Consider the following 15,360-nt stretch of genomic DNA (forward strand, 5'->3'; position numbering starts at 1 on the left):
GAAGTTTGCAGTCCGTGCTTATAAGGACTACATTGTAAAGTACTGATCTGGAACTTTTTTTATTTTGACCTATATATCATGCTTGAATGATTTCGTAGGTTTTCAATATAGAAACATCACCTTGTTTTTTTTATTTTGTAGAGTCAAATCCTTGTGGTGGTGGGCTGAATGGAAGTTGCCAACAGCTGTGTTTCTATACTGGTGGGAGTATGCCATCATGTGCCTGTTCTTATAGCAAACTGGCAAAAGATGGAACTTGTGAAGGTAAGAAATGTTCACATGTATATATTTATTTTTTTCAAATACCAAAAATATCATTAAGTGTTACCATTGTTGGTCTGTACATCCTTGCCTATGAATGCCCAACATTGGTTTTGGTTCTCTAACTTTAGTTTGCCATATCAAAATGTTATGAAACTTATACACAACACTTATTACCACAAAACACAGATCAAGTTTAGATTTGGATTAGGTCATATTTACTGCCCCTTTTATGCCCCCAGGGAAAGGGGGGGAGGCCCATCATCTGTGTCCCATGGACACATTCTCCAGTTTTTTAAATAGATTTTTCTTCTTCTTGTAAATAAGAAATAAATAAAAAATTAAGAAATAACCAATATGAATTGATCATCTCCCATTACACATTGCAAATGCATTATTAATTTATGATGTGGTTTGATTAACAATGATACAAATATCCACCAGAGACAAAGTATGTAAACAATATACAGGAAAATGCTGTTACAAGCATTGGCGGATCCAGGGGGGGGCTGTTCTGGGGGTCGGAACCCCCTTTTTTGGGGGGCCGATCAATGCATTTGAATGGGGACATATAGCTGGACCCCCCCCTTCCCCACTTTATCCTTGGTTGGGTAATGGGAACCCCCCATCCCCCACTTTATCCTGGGTTGGAAACCCCCCTTTTTAAAATGTCTTGATCTGCCCCTGACAAGTAATAACATTTCGAACTCTATCTGCTTTCACATTTAAAGTTGATCTGTTGACCATAGATTGATTCAAACTACCGTAAACTACATCTTTTGGTGTTTAGGTTAGACTATTTTAAGATAGAATCAAAGCATTCACATTTGACTTAAGTTGATCTAAAGTGAACAGATCTAGTTTAAATCAATATAAACGTCCGAGTGTGAACGGGTCTAATATGTATTACCTATTGATAAAACATGGATTGTATACAGACCTTTAAGTATACAAAACAATATGAAAGAAAAAAATATTTAGTATGCAATAAATGAACTCTAGAATCTTTTTCTTCTGTTGAAATAATTAATTGTGTACTATTTTCACCAATTATGAATTATATATTTCCATGTTTTCTCTATGCAATGCATAGACTTTGTCATAACTTTATATGTGGAGGGTATCAGTAAGTGAGCTTTTCTTGCTGTACGTCCAGTTTTGATATAGAACATTTGAAAATAAAAAACAATAGTGCACAGTGGCGGATCCAGAAATTTTCATAAGTGGGGGCCCACTGACTGACCTAAGAGGGGGCTGCTGCAGTCACGCTTCAATGATTCTCTATATAAGCAACCAAATTTTTGCCCAAAAAGGGGGGTCCCGGCCCCCCCCCCCCCTAAATCCGCCTCTGGTGCAAGACTCTAATGGGTAGTCTATATAAAAATGATGTGGTAGGATTGCCAATGAGACAGCTCTTTACTAGAGACCAAATGACACAAAAATTAACAACTATAAGGTTGTTAAAAAATCACTCTTGTTGTTTTTAAGATAAAAGTATCTATTATTTATCTCATGATTTTTTTGTAGATCATGATGCCTTTTTGCTGTATTCTAAAGTGACATCTATTGAGAGTACACACATGGATGGTGGTATTCAGAGACCACTGTGGAAGATTGAAAACGAAAATCATATGAAAAATGTTATTGGGATGACTGTTGATGTGGCCAACAAACGTCTATTCTTCAGCGATATTCAGCGTGGAGATATTCAATACGTTTATTTTAATGGCACAGAATTTACTGTTGTAGTCGATTGTAAGTATTGCGAACAAAATTATGTTTTATACAACACCCAAATGTTTCGTAAGTGGTATTAATTTTGAAGATGTTCAATATAAAATTGAGAATGGAAATGGGGAATGTGTTAAAGAGACAACAACCCGACCATAGAAAAAACAACAGCAGAAGGTCACTAACAGGTCTTCAATGTAGTGAGACATTCCCGCACCCTTCGTCCTTCAGCTGGCCCCTAAACAAATATATACTAGTTCAGTGATAATGAACGCCATACTAATACGTTCATTTTAATGGCACAGAATTTACTGTTGTAATCGATTGTAAGTATTAAAGACAAAATTGTTTTTCATGCTCAAAACAAATGTTTCATAAGTGGTATTGAGTTTGGAGATGTTCAACATGTTGATTTTGATAGCACAAAATTGAATGTATAAATTGATTAAAAGTACTAAAGACAGGTGTATGCTGTATACAACAAGTGACTGTTCTTTGGTAATTTTAAGCATGGAGATATTCAACATGTTGTTTTTGATGGCACAAAATTGACTCTAGAAATGACTGTAAGTACTGAAGAACACTTATATACAGGTTAAAGTGGATTCATTTATTTTTGTTGAGATCAAGTTTTAAAGGATTAAGGTGGTACCTAACACCTTAGCTAAAATCAATTTGGCTCGTTTAATTTTCTTAAAATTTTAACAAAGTATTTACTTTGACCCTTTGACAAAAATATAAAAAATTCAAAAAATTTGAACCAACCATTTAATCAGAAAAAATACACTGGTTATATAGCAGTTTGACAAATACTTTTTTTGATCATTGAGAAGCTTAATATTCCCTTATGAGCACTACGTCATTAAAACGTCCTGCTGATTTTACAGAGTTATCTCCCTGTAGTGTTAGGTACCACCTTAAAGGATTAAGAACAATGGCATTTTCATGGATATTTGATTTCATTGTTTGTCTGAAATCTGCAAGCCGGTAGAAAGATTTCACTTTGTAGAACATTTGAATTCAAGCCTTACCTTTGACCTTGGAATTCATGGATATTGATCTCCTGCAAATATCACCGAATTCTACTGTACAATAAAATAATTACTCTTAGGCCAAATAAAAATATATGTGTGGTTCCAGTAACCCGACCGACCCTAGTTAAAACCCCCCGACCCTAGAACTTTTTTTTTCATTTCTGAAAAATAAATTTTCAAACGATCAAATTTGAGGATTGTGAATTAAAATAATTAAATTCATAGATTTCTGTCTGAGACATCTGAATTTCCACCACAAGTATCTGTTATGACTAAAATGCAACAATTCATAACAGAATGCAACAAAATTAACTAAAAACATATCATGACTGTTTATTTTACAACCAAACACATGTAAAAATGGTGGACTTCCGGTTGGGGCGTGTATAATACCTGAAACAATTTCGGTAAACACACGATTTTTTTCCAGATTTTGACATTCAAAAATAAAAATAAAAAAAAAAAAAAAAAATTTGCCGACCTACCGACCCTATTTTTTAAAAGTATGTAACTGGAACCACACATTTATTTTTATTTGGCCTTAGTTAAGGAATTTAATAAAAGATTTGTTCAGCATACCACTTGATTCTTTTGGGGGTAAAAATATGTCACATACTATTCTTTTGTGTATTTTAGCCGTCGGTTCAGCTGAAGGATTAGCATACATGCATGATGAAGATAACCCATACTTGTACTACACAAGTTATACAAACTCGTCAATTTGTCGTGTACCATTAATAAGCAACGGAACCAAGGCAGGCCCTGTTCAGCCTGTTGTACAACTAGGAGCTAGTGATCACCCAAGGGCCATTGTACTGGACGAATGCACAAGGTATGCATTATAATAGTTCTGTAATGTTGTACCCTGCAAATTATAAAATATCACAGTTTAAATCACTTATTACATTCATAAAAATTAACATTTAAAGATTAAACATTAGTAAACAAGAAGCTTTATCCAAATAAATAAATAGAATCTCAGGTAAAATTGTCAAAGAAAGTTTTTCCACATTTCCATCTTTGAAGAAAATGGTAAAACAATTTTGAGAAATTAGTTGGAAATGAATTAAAGGATTTTGACTTCATTATAAGAAAAGAATTTAAGGTGGTACCCAACACTTTCACTAAAATTAATTTGGCTCGTTTAATTTTTATAAAATTTTGTCAAAGTATTTACTTTGACCCTTTAACAAAAATATAAAAATTTCAAAAATTTTGAACCAACCGTTTTGTCAGAAAAATTACACTGGTTATATAGCAGTTTGACAAACACTAATTTTGATCATTGAGAAGCTTAATATTCCCTTTACAACACAACGTAATTAAAACGTTAAGCTGACTTTACAGAGTTATCTCCCTGTAGTGTTAGGTACCACCTTAATTATGAATAAAAATGGGTTAAAAGCAGCCTTATTTTTTGCATGGGAAATGTTAGTTGCTTTTCATATGTAATCAGTTATGCCATCATATTCACCATTAAGTCAGATTTGGTGCTGTGCCCTTCAAAGTTTGCAAACAGTGTAGATGTCTAAAATGTAACCAAAATAACTGTTGTATTTTTGAAGATTAAGAAATCACTAGTTTGAAAGATAAATCCAGATTTGTGTGTCTTCATTTTCAGTAAGCAGTTGTGTCACTAAACCTTTTTCTTTTAGTAGTATTGTATTTTAACATTGAATGTATTACAGGAGGATGTTTTGGACAAATTGGAATGACTTGTCGCCAAGAATACAAAGGTCAACAATGGATGGTTGGGATGTGGTATCAATAATAACAGAGGATATCCGAACACCAAACGGTTTGGCCATAGACCACAAAGCACAGCGCCTGTACTGGTCTGATGCAAGATTAGATAAAATTGAGAGATCTGATTTTGATGGAAAAAATCGTGAGGTCAGTTAAAAGGCGGTCATTTAGAAATGTGCATTTACACATGAAATGTTATAGACAAGGTTTTACATGTATACACAATAAATTTTAAAGCTAGGTGAGCCTCACTGTCACAGAGATGACATCCAAATTTCTTTTAATGGTTTACTTTTACAAATTGTGACTTGTATGGAGAGATATCTAATTGTCACTCATTCCACATCATTTTATACCTAGGACTATATGCTGTAACATTGCCTTGATAATTCTGCAATTGCTTATTTATTGTATGTTGAAATGAATGTCAGTCTTAGAGGTATTCATTCAAAGCATTCCCTAAAACTTAATAGGGGCCTCATTTCATTTCACACTGCATGGTTTGAAGTGTTTTTAATTTGATGCAAACTGAGGCCTTACTATTTTTTCGAGGCTTATGTAAAATTGAGAATGGAAATGGGGAGTATGTCAAAGACACAACAACCCAACCAAATAGCATGTAACAGCTGAAGGCTACCAATGGGTCTTAAACACAGTGAGAAAATCCTGCACTTAGAGTTGGGCCTTTGCTGGCCCCTAAAATAAAATTGTGTACAAGTTCAGTGATAATGAATGTCATAGTAAACCCTGAAAGATATAAATGAAAAAAAATCAAAAAAATCATACAAGACTAGCAAGGCCAGAGGCTCCTGACCTAGGACAGGCTAGTAAATGTGTGGGTTAAACATGTTGAGTGAGATCTCAACCCTCCCCGTTAACCTCTAGCCAATGAAGAAAAAACAAACACACAGCAATACCCACAGTAAAACTCAGTTTAAAAGAAGTCTGAATATACATGTATTTGTTTATTACAGGTTATAATTACCACACTCCCCCAGCATTCATTTGGTCTGACCATCTATGGAGACTTTATATATTGGACTGACTGGATGTTGCGTGCTGTTGCCAGAGTTAATAAATATGATGGGAACATTCATTCTGTGCTTAGAGACAAGCTAGACAGACAGCCAATGGGACTTGCCGTCTACGCTAAAGATGCCGAAGTTTGTAAGTAAAAAACAGTGAAATCCAATTTAATGTGTGTTGCCCCCATGAACATTGGTGGTCAGCAGTAATTTCACTGATTTGGCCATTTTCTTTATATTTTCTGTTGAAAGGATTTGAATGATATTAAAAAATAGTTGACCACAAATAATAATGAATAATAATGAATCCATAGTAACTCAATTACAAATAAGACTTCAAAGCTGAAACAAAAGACTCCTTTATTTTTTCGTGGATGCCTATTGTGGAAATCTTGGATTTTCGTTGACATATATGTTTCTTTAATTGGATTATCAAAACTTTCCCTCCAAATATCTTTTATTGATTTACCTGAATTAACAAGAATCACTCAGTTTATTAAAGGAGTTCTTCATACTAACTTGCAAAAATTTGCATTCCAAATACTATCACATTGACAGTACTAATTTTACTGCACCAGATGTGCATTTCAATAATTAATTCCTATTTATTAACGCTTGAGGCCAAAATATTTGAAAATCCCAAACTCTATTCAAACGTTGAAGAGCCAAATCATTTGTTTCTTGCAGGTTCACAAAATCCATGTTATGAGAATGCTTTTGGATGTTCTGATCTATGTCATGTGAAAGAAAATGGACAAGCACACTGTACCTGTAGTGATGATAAACATGTTAAGTTGCCTGATGGGAAGACTTGTGTATCTAAAGACGCCAGATGTTCAAAGACAGATTTTGTGTGCCACGACAAACAAAAGTGTATACCCAAGAGTGCGCTATGTGACAATGTTACCAATTGTTTAGATGGTAGTGATGAATTTCCAACTGTCTGCAGTAAGTTCATCTATATTTTTCTCTGTAAAGGTTTTTCTAAATAATTAGTGTGCTCAGTGGTTGTCAAAGGGTGAGGGGATGTAGAGGGTGTATGTCCCCCCTTTTTGATTGGCAAATTTTTATTTATTTTACATTTCTCATGATAAATATGAATTTTAGAATAAAATCATCCAACAATGCATTCACCTTGCAAATTTCATCAGTAATTTCTTAATTTACTGTATAAAACTTTTGTTTCAAATAAGTGCTTAAAAGTATTGATGAAACTGCCTTTACAATCCTCTACTGATATATTGAGTTATCATTTTGATTTTATGATCCCAGGAAAAATGCAATGTCCACCAGGAACATTCAAATGTGACAATGACAAATGTTTGGGACTCAAGCTTAGATGCAATGGTATCAATGAATGTGGTGATTATTCTGACGAGTACAACTGTACATGTGACACGGAGACAGAGTTCATGTGCAACGATAGAGCGTGTATTCAAAAGTCATTTGTCTGTGACAGAGATAAAGATTGCAGCGATCACTCAGATGAAATTAATTGTAGTAAGTTTATCTCTCTTTATCAGAGGGGGTATTAAATGTTCCCTTTGTCCATCCATACGTTCTGAAATTGGTTTTTGTTCTTTTAACTTTACTCTTACTTTAGTTTGCCTCAATCAAATTTTATGAAACTTATACACAATGCTTATTAACACAAAATACAGATCAACTTGGGGGTGTCAGTTTTACTGTTCTAGAGTTATGCCCCTTTACAACTGAAAAAAATTGCTGAATGTTTCTTTTTTGTTATTTAACTTAAGTTTGCCTCAACCAAATGTTATAAAATTTATACACAAAGCCTATACCATAAAACAAAGATCAAGTTCAAATTTGGGTGGCATTTCTTTTACCTTTCTGAGTTATACCCCTTTATAAAGTTATATAACGTTATATGCAAATGGTGGCATCATCCGTAACCCATGGACACATTCAATATTTATTTTCCTTTCATTTGCTTATTTATATCGTTTGCTAAATTATGTGCCATCTTAGATAAATGTATGGAATGCAAAAAAAAAAGAAAGAAAATTATCTCCCTTAGATATGATCACTTTAAAGAAGAATTGTTTCTTCAAGACAGTATTTGATTTTACATGCATGTGACACATTGATTATTTTTGACACATGCACACAGCTATTTTATACACAATTTATATTCTTACTGACTGAAAACAAACATTTTATTTGTATGTTTTTTCCTGCTGATGGTTAATGGTTTTCTCCTAACACTCTACTCCACCAATCAAAAATGGCCACCCTGATTTAGTCATTATTTCAGGCCTTTCTGTCATATAACTTTACTCAGTATTTGGAGTACAAAATTAGCGATTGAAATAGCAAATCCGGCGGCGGTGTTAGCTAACTTCTTAAAAGCTTTATATTTTAGAAGGTGGAAGACCTGGATGCTTCATACTTTGTATATAGATGCCTCATGTTACGAAGTTTCTGTCAGTCACATGTCCAATGTCCTTGACCTCATTTTCATGGTTCAGTGACCACTTGAAAAAAAAGTTCAAATTTTTTGTAATGTTGAATTCTCTCTTATTATAAGTAATAGGATAACTATATTTGATATGTGCGTACCTTGCAAGGTCCTCATGTCTGTCAGACAGTTTTCACTTGACCTCGACCTCATTTCATGGATCAGTGAACAAGGTTAAGTTTTGGTGGTCAAGTCCATATCTCAGATACTATAAGCAATAGGGCTAGTATATTCAGTGTATGGAAGGACTGTAAGGTGTGCATGTCCAACTGGCAGGTGTCATCTGACCTTGACCTCATTATTATGGTTCAGTGGTTATAGTTAAATTTTTTTGTTTTCGTCTGTTTTTCTCATACTATATGCAATAGGTCTACTATATTTGTTGTATGGAACGATTGTAAGGTGTACATGTCTAGCGGGCAGATGTCATGTGACCTTGACCTCATTTTCATGGTTCAGTGGTCAAAGTTAAATTTTTGTGTTTTGGTCTGTTTTTCTCATACTATATGCAATAGGTCTACTATATTTGTTGTATGGAATGATTGTAAGGTGTACATGTCTAGCGGGCAGATGTCATGTGACCTTGACCTCATTTTCATGATTCAGTGGTCAAAGTTAAGTTTTTGAGTTTTGGTCTTTTTATCTAATACTATATGCCATAGGTCAACTATATTTGGTGTATGGAAATATTTTATGATCTTTATGTCAGTCGCACAGGTTTTATTTGACCGTGACCTCATTTTCACGGTTCATTGCACAGTGTTAAGTTTTTTGTGTTTTGGTCTATTTTTCTTAAACTATAAGTAATAGGTCAACTATATATGTTGTATAGAAGCATTGTTAGCTGTACATGTCTGCCTGGCATGGTTCATCTGACCTTGACCTCATTTTCAAGGTTCATTGGTCTGTGTTTAGTTATCTTGGTTAATGTTAAGTTTATGTGACAGTTGTTATAAAGCTTAGCTTTATACTTAGGACTATCAACATAATATCAATGATTAGTATAGAAGGCGAGACATTTCAGCGTGTGCACTCTTGTTGAATTTGGAGTATATTAAACACCAATAATCTATCAATCATATTTCTATGTTTATTTCTTTGATTTCAGATTTGACATGTGACATTGATTCATTCGGTGACACAAAGGAGACTGTGGTACCATGTAATACAACATCTCAGTGTATATTACATAGCTGGATCTGTGACGGTACTATTGACTGTTGGGACAGCAATGACGAGAAAAACTGTCCTGCAAGTGAAGGTAGGTATACTTAAAGGTTTTATAGGGAATAACTGGCCTAGTTACAGTGAAAGTATGTATACATAATAGTTTAACGAAGGAAAAATGTCTTAGTAAAAGTAAAAGTATGTATACATAATGGTTTGATGGGGGAAAGCTGTCTTAGTAAAGGTAAAAGTGCATATGTATAATGGTTTGATAAAAACTGTTTTTTTTTAATGCAAAACTAGGTGTATATATTAGAAATGGGAAGATAAGCTCAAAATATTTTAGGTAAATATGATTTATTACAATATGATTTATTACAATATGATATTCAATACATATACCCTAATTAACATATTTTTCACCATTTTGATTTAAAACTTTTGTATTGGGTCTTGTTCTTACAAAATTAGTTACCGCTACATTGATTTTTATGCTCAAATACGAGGCTGGATTGACTACAACGAGGGATTTAACCAAGATGATCACAAGTTACGCAGGACACCACCACACACATTGCCACTAATAATGCCATCTCCAGAAGCAGTAACAACAGCACTATCGATCATGGAACGGCTAGATACATCAAACCATACTCCTACATCAAACCATACTCCTTGATGCAAGGTGAAAGCAAAACGGTCAACAGAAGTGTTAATGTACAATAGGTAGAAGTTAGTCCGCAATATCCTTCCGAAATGAACTTGAAGAGACCTGAATTGAGCTACCTTTGGAACTGTCAACAAATTATTTTGGCTACCATTTGCAGGGACATGTGTTGCAACAGCATGTGTTACCAGTTGTGACTTCTGGCAATGATGCAGCCTGTTAGATCTAAGAAATGAATACTGTAAACTAATGCGAGGCTTTTATTATTGCCAAAAATGCAACAGAGATGTAAACGCAATAATTTTAACTCGTATTTTGAAATATTTTATATGGATTAAACAAGATTTTTCTCAAAACCGTAAAAATTAAAATTGCATTAATAAATGCACGCAATAATTTCTGAATTTACATGTACATTTGAATTTTTTATATTGTAGATTGTCCTGCTGGTAAATTCCGTTGTGACAGCGGCAGTTGTATACCAAATAGTTGGATGTGTGACACAGACAATGATTGTGGAGATAACTCTGATGAGAAAGGCTGTAGTAAGTTATCTCCCTTGTTTAAGTTCTCTTTATAGTTATTTAGGTAGATTCACTGTAAACTGCCATCTGGGATTGTACAAAAGCAGTTCATAATAGGTCTTGGCCTAAATCTGCAAATTTTGAGACAAATTTACAATTTATATGTAAGACTATTTATTAGTATAAAGAAAAATAAGTAATTTATTGCTTTATTAGTCCAAAATTTTTAAACAAAAACCAAATATTTTTTTAGAATCAATTTTTCAACTTAAACATTTAAGGGGAGATAAATCCTTGTAGTGCTTAAAAAGAATTTTTAAATTTATATCTTATTTCAGATGTAACCTGTAGTCGTGAATTCTTTGCCTGTAAAGACGGAACATGCCTACCTAAATCTTGGGAATGTGACGGACATCCAGATTGTCCAGATAAAAGTGATGAAACTAATGGATGTCGTGAGTTATCTTCTCTTTGTTGTTCTTTTTTCCTATTTTATGCAAGACCGTTATGTGTAGTCGAGGTTGTTATAAAACCACCCTGGTTATCATAACTCACAATCACTATTTATACAAACATTGTGTTGGATAAGAATAAAATGCATTTGATCATCCCAAGCTATTTAAACGTAATAGTCCTAATGCAAACATGGAAGGAATCCAAGAAAGTCTTTTAAGATCTAATTGGGTAATGCTTTGACTCCCTCAAACTTAAGATTTAGATAAGTAGAAAACTCTTCATACAGTTCTGTCAAAGTACTTGTAATGTAATGTATATTAATTTCACTTTTTGTGATTTTTTTTTCAGTTTAAAAACTTCTTTTTTTTCAGATTTTGCACTAATAGATTAATTGAAAATGTGGTCTAATCTTAGTACTGTAAATTCAGAAATTATTTCAATGTTACTATAAAGGCGAAAAATTATACTTCATGATAATAAAACTTGCATTCATTATTTCAGTAGTCAATTTCCTGCATAAAACGTATGCACTCGCATTAATTAGATTACATTTTTGCCATAGATCAAGGATTCACGTTAATTAATTAATGCATGCATTAATTATAAGATATACATTACCTAACTAATGAAACATGTTTCTTCAATCTAACATCCCTATGTGATGTTCTGTTCATATTGAAAATGATGTTGTCTACCAGTCATTTTTCCGGTGTGAGGTTGAAAAATGAAAATATTAATCATTTCTTTTTCAGTTACACCAAACAGAACATGTAAAACAGATGAATTCAGATGCCACAATGGTCGTTGTATATCTCGATCATGGACGTGTGATGGAGACTCTGACTGTCCAGACGGCGAGGATGAGAAAGCAAATTGTTGTAAGTTTATTGGAAAGTAGAGTTATCTCCCTTAATGGTTTTTCTTCTATCCTGCTGGCAATGTAGAGAATTGTGTGGGTTAATCTAAAACATGAGTTACCTTTCTTATACAATTTTTGACAAAGCTAATTGTTGTAAGTTGACTTGACACTAGAGTTATCTCCCTTACTTGTTTTTCTTTTGTCCTACTGGCAATGTAGAGAATTGTGTGGGTTAATCTAAAACATGAGTTACCTTTCTTATACAATTTATGACAAAGCTAATTGTTGTAAGTTGACTTGACACTAGAGTTATCTCCCTTACTTGTTTTTCTTTTGTCCTACTGGCAATGTAGAGAATTGTGTGGGTTAATCTAAAACATGAGTTACCTTTCTTATACAATTTATGACAAAGCTAATTGTTGTAAGTTGACTTGACACTAGAGTTATCTCCCTTAATGGTTTTTCTTTTGTCCTGCTGGCAATGTAGAGAATTTGTGTGGGTTAATCTGAAACATGAGTTAGCTTTCCTATACAATTTATGACAAAGCTAATTGTTGTAAGTTGACTTGACACAAGAGTTATCTCCCTTAATGCTTTTTCTTTTATCCTGCTGGCAATGTAGAGAATTTGTGTGGGTTAATCTGAAACATCAGTTAGCTTTCCTATACAATGGATGACAGAGCTAATTGTTTAAGTGGAAAGTAGAGTTATCTCCCTTAATGTGTAACTCTAAAATATGAGTTAACTCCCCTATTACCTGTTACATTCTGTACATTCCACCTTTTCCAGATGAACCACTTCAGTTGGTAAATCGTCTTGAAGTGTAGAAAAATACACATTCTTTGCTTATGTTTGGTTTGTATTTCATGACATCTTAAATGCTTGAATAAAAACTTGATTATATTCATATATTTCTACTTTCTAAAAATTTGAAATTTTATAGACCTTTTAATGAAATATCAGCCTCAGACCTTTTACATTGGAATAAATATAAATACAGATAAAAATCATTTTTTCTGAATAATCATAAAAATTTTAATTAATTATTTAAATTTTATTTAATGGTAACTCATACCTGTCAACCTGTGACGATGAAAATGCAGGTCATCACTTGCATTGAAGAATAAAATCTCAGGTCATAACGCGTACGAACTTTTTCAAGCTAAATTTCAGTATTTTGGGTAAATTTTTCTTACAATTTAAATCAAAGTTACCAAAACATCAATGCATGTTCACTTGGTTAAGTAATTTTAAATCTTAATTAAATTAATTATTATTTCATTTCAGTTTTAAAAGATTTTTAAAAATTTGTGTAACACATTCTTATGTTCTTTTACTTATTGTCATTATGTATTTCAACCTCAAACATCAAATATTAGGTATATTTTTCAAAAGTAATTTTTAAATGTAGGAGGCTAGCTATTCAGCCTTTAAACACTTCATCTGGTCCGAGTACACAGTTATCGTCCTTTGATTTTCGTTGTCCACGAATATAGTTCTTAGTGTGGACAGTGTGGTACTTGCCAATTTTTGTTATACCCCTTCCAAATTTATTTCTCCATGTTTTATGCCTCATATAGCAAGTTGGGGGTTGAAATGACACTGTAAAAAAATTTGGGTCATAAATATTAATGTAAAGTAGTGATTAGGTCCAGCTGAAAAAGGTCAAAAATTAGCACTTTGGAAGCTGTCAAATGATTTCAAGACCCCCTTAACACAAAATTGTCCATATTTTGAGTTAGAGCTGATGAAGTTTTCTATAATTTTGATATAATTTGTCCCAAAAGTAGTACAACACACTGTAAAAATATTATTTAGAAAGCGCAGGTGGGTTTTTTTTAATTTTCATTTATTGTCTAAAAGAAATGCACTACGAAATAACTGTGTACTCGGACCTAAGAGGTGAAATCAGGAAATATAGAATCTGTTCTTTGGCAACTTCCCTGAATGATTTGATGGTGTCAATTTGTCAAATACCATAAAACTAAAGGATTTAAACTTTTATTTGATAGAATTTCTGCTAAAATGACCAATTTTGGCATTATATGGTCAAAATAAGCATTTCATAGCTTTTTCAATTTTGATGCATAAGTGGCATTCTGACTTTCTATCTGACATGTTTTCTTGTGTCAATTTTTGTGTTTCTATGCTTTAATCCAGTTTTATTACTCATGTGTGAACTCTGAATCTACAGAAAAGAAGATTATCTCAGACAATATGAGCAAAATGTGTTGTATAAATGATCCTCGCCTAACGCCCTGTTTGGATCAAGTTAAATGTGAGGAGCATGGCACATAAAAAGTGAAGTCCATAATAAAGACCTCACTAAATTTGTATAAAAAGCACTTAACAATGTCTTTTGTACCTGTTTCATTTCACACAATATCTTTCTTTACTTCTGTGGGATAGCATGTGGTTCAAATATAAGCCTGTTGAGACTAAAATTGCTAGCAAGTTTTTCACTAAAAAGTGAAAAATCTTTGTATCAGACCATACTGTCTGCTAAAAAAGTTGAATGTAAGAGTCTTTTTGTGCTCAGATTTATTGTATCATGTCACCTGAGTATAGAAATGATAGAAAAGACACAAATTTTTATTTCCTATAGCTTCAATATGCATTTTTAAATGTAAATATGTGCTACGGCCTAAATTGACCCTAAATTATTTTTAGTCTTACTTGGCCTAAGACCCTTTTAAACTAATATGATATGTTATTTGTAAGTTTTCTTTCCATTAAAAGTACATTAAATACATATGTAAGGATAATTTATAATCAAAAAGCTTCACAAATTTAAAATTGCTGGAAAATATTACATCTTCATGTAAGGCCCGCCTTCATTGGAAAACCTCCATTTTTAGGCACAGGCTCATATAAATTTGACTTTTGAATAATTATGCTAAGTCTGATAAATCAAATGAGTACTCTATTGCTTTAAATACATGATATATTATATATTAAGGCATTTTAAAAGTATTTTTTTGCAATATTTAAATTTTAAAAGCCCCAAATGTTGATAGTTGAAATTTCTCAATTTTAACGTCTAAATTTAACACGCAAAGTTGAATATAGAATTAATCATATTGTCTATAATATATATTCTATTGCTATGAAACTTTGTAAGCAGTCTTATAATATATTAAGCTTTAGTCATACCAAGTTTTATTAAGATTGGTCAACTTATTCTATTAGTACAGTGACCGAGTAAGGAAAAGTCGCTTATTTAAGGAGTTTAATTGTCATTCGGACTATACGGCTATAAATCACAGTATTGGTAGTTCAAAGGTTGAACTTAACATTTTGACTTGTCGTCAAAAAATCGTACGGTGCAATTTTCGTAAAATGGGCTTTGAAGTACGTTAGTTAAGTTGAACGGAAAATCGACTTAGAAAAGTTTTGAGGTCAACATTGTAA

The 15,360-nt window shown here is 32.9% G+C and overlaps 1 protein-coding gene across 1 annotated transcript in view; it reads left to right on the plus strand.

Moving 5' to 3' along the window:
• LOC139502637 (low-density lipoprotein receptor-related protein 1-like) overlaps positions 1 to 15,360 on the plus strand; it is a 156,540-nt gene that overhangs the window by 92,408 nt on the left and 48,772 nt on the right. The window contains exons 39-49 of the mRNA XM_071292165.1: positions 142 to 264; positions 1,789 to 2,016; positions 3,663 to 3,858; positions 4,715 to 4,919; positions 5,747 to 5,939; positions 6,485 to 6,745; positions 7,070 to 7,297; positions 9,385 to 9,537; positions 10,548 to 10,655; positions 10,973 to 11,089; positions 11,843 to 11,968. Coding sequence (XP_071148266.1) covers positions 142 to 264; positions 1,789 to 2,016; positions 3,663 to 3,858; positions 4,715 to 4,919; positions 5,747 to 5,939; positions 6,485 to 6,745; positions 7,070 to 7,297; positions 9,385 to 9,537; positions 10,548 to 10,655; positions 10,973 to 11,089; positions 11,843 to 11,968 — 1,938 coding nt within the window. The remainder of the gene's footprint in view (positions 1 to 141; positions 265 to 1,788; positions 2,017 to 3,662; positions 3,859 to 4,714; positions 4,920 to 5,746; positions 5,940 to 6,484; positions 6,746 to 7,069; positions 7,298 to 9,384; positions 9,538 to 10,547; positions 10,656 to 10,972; positions 11,090 to 11,842; positions 11,969 to 15,360) is intronic.

Source organism: Mytilus edulis, chromosome 14 (assembly GCF_963676685.1).
Source record: "Mytilus edulis chromosome 14, xbMytEdul2.2, whole genome shotgun sequence".
In the NCBI taxonomy this organism is placed as follows: Eukaryota; Metazoa; Mollusca; class Bivalvia; order Mytilida; family Mytilidae; genus Mytilus; species Mytilus edulis.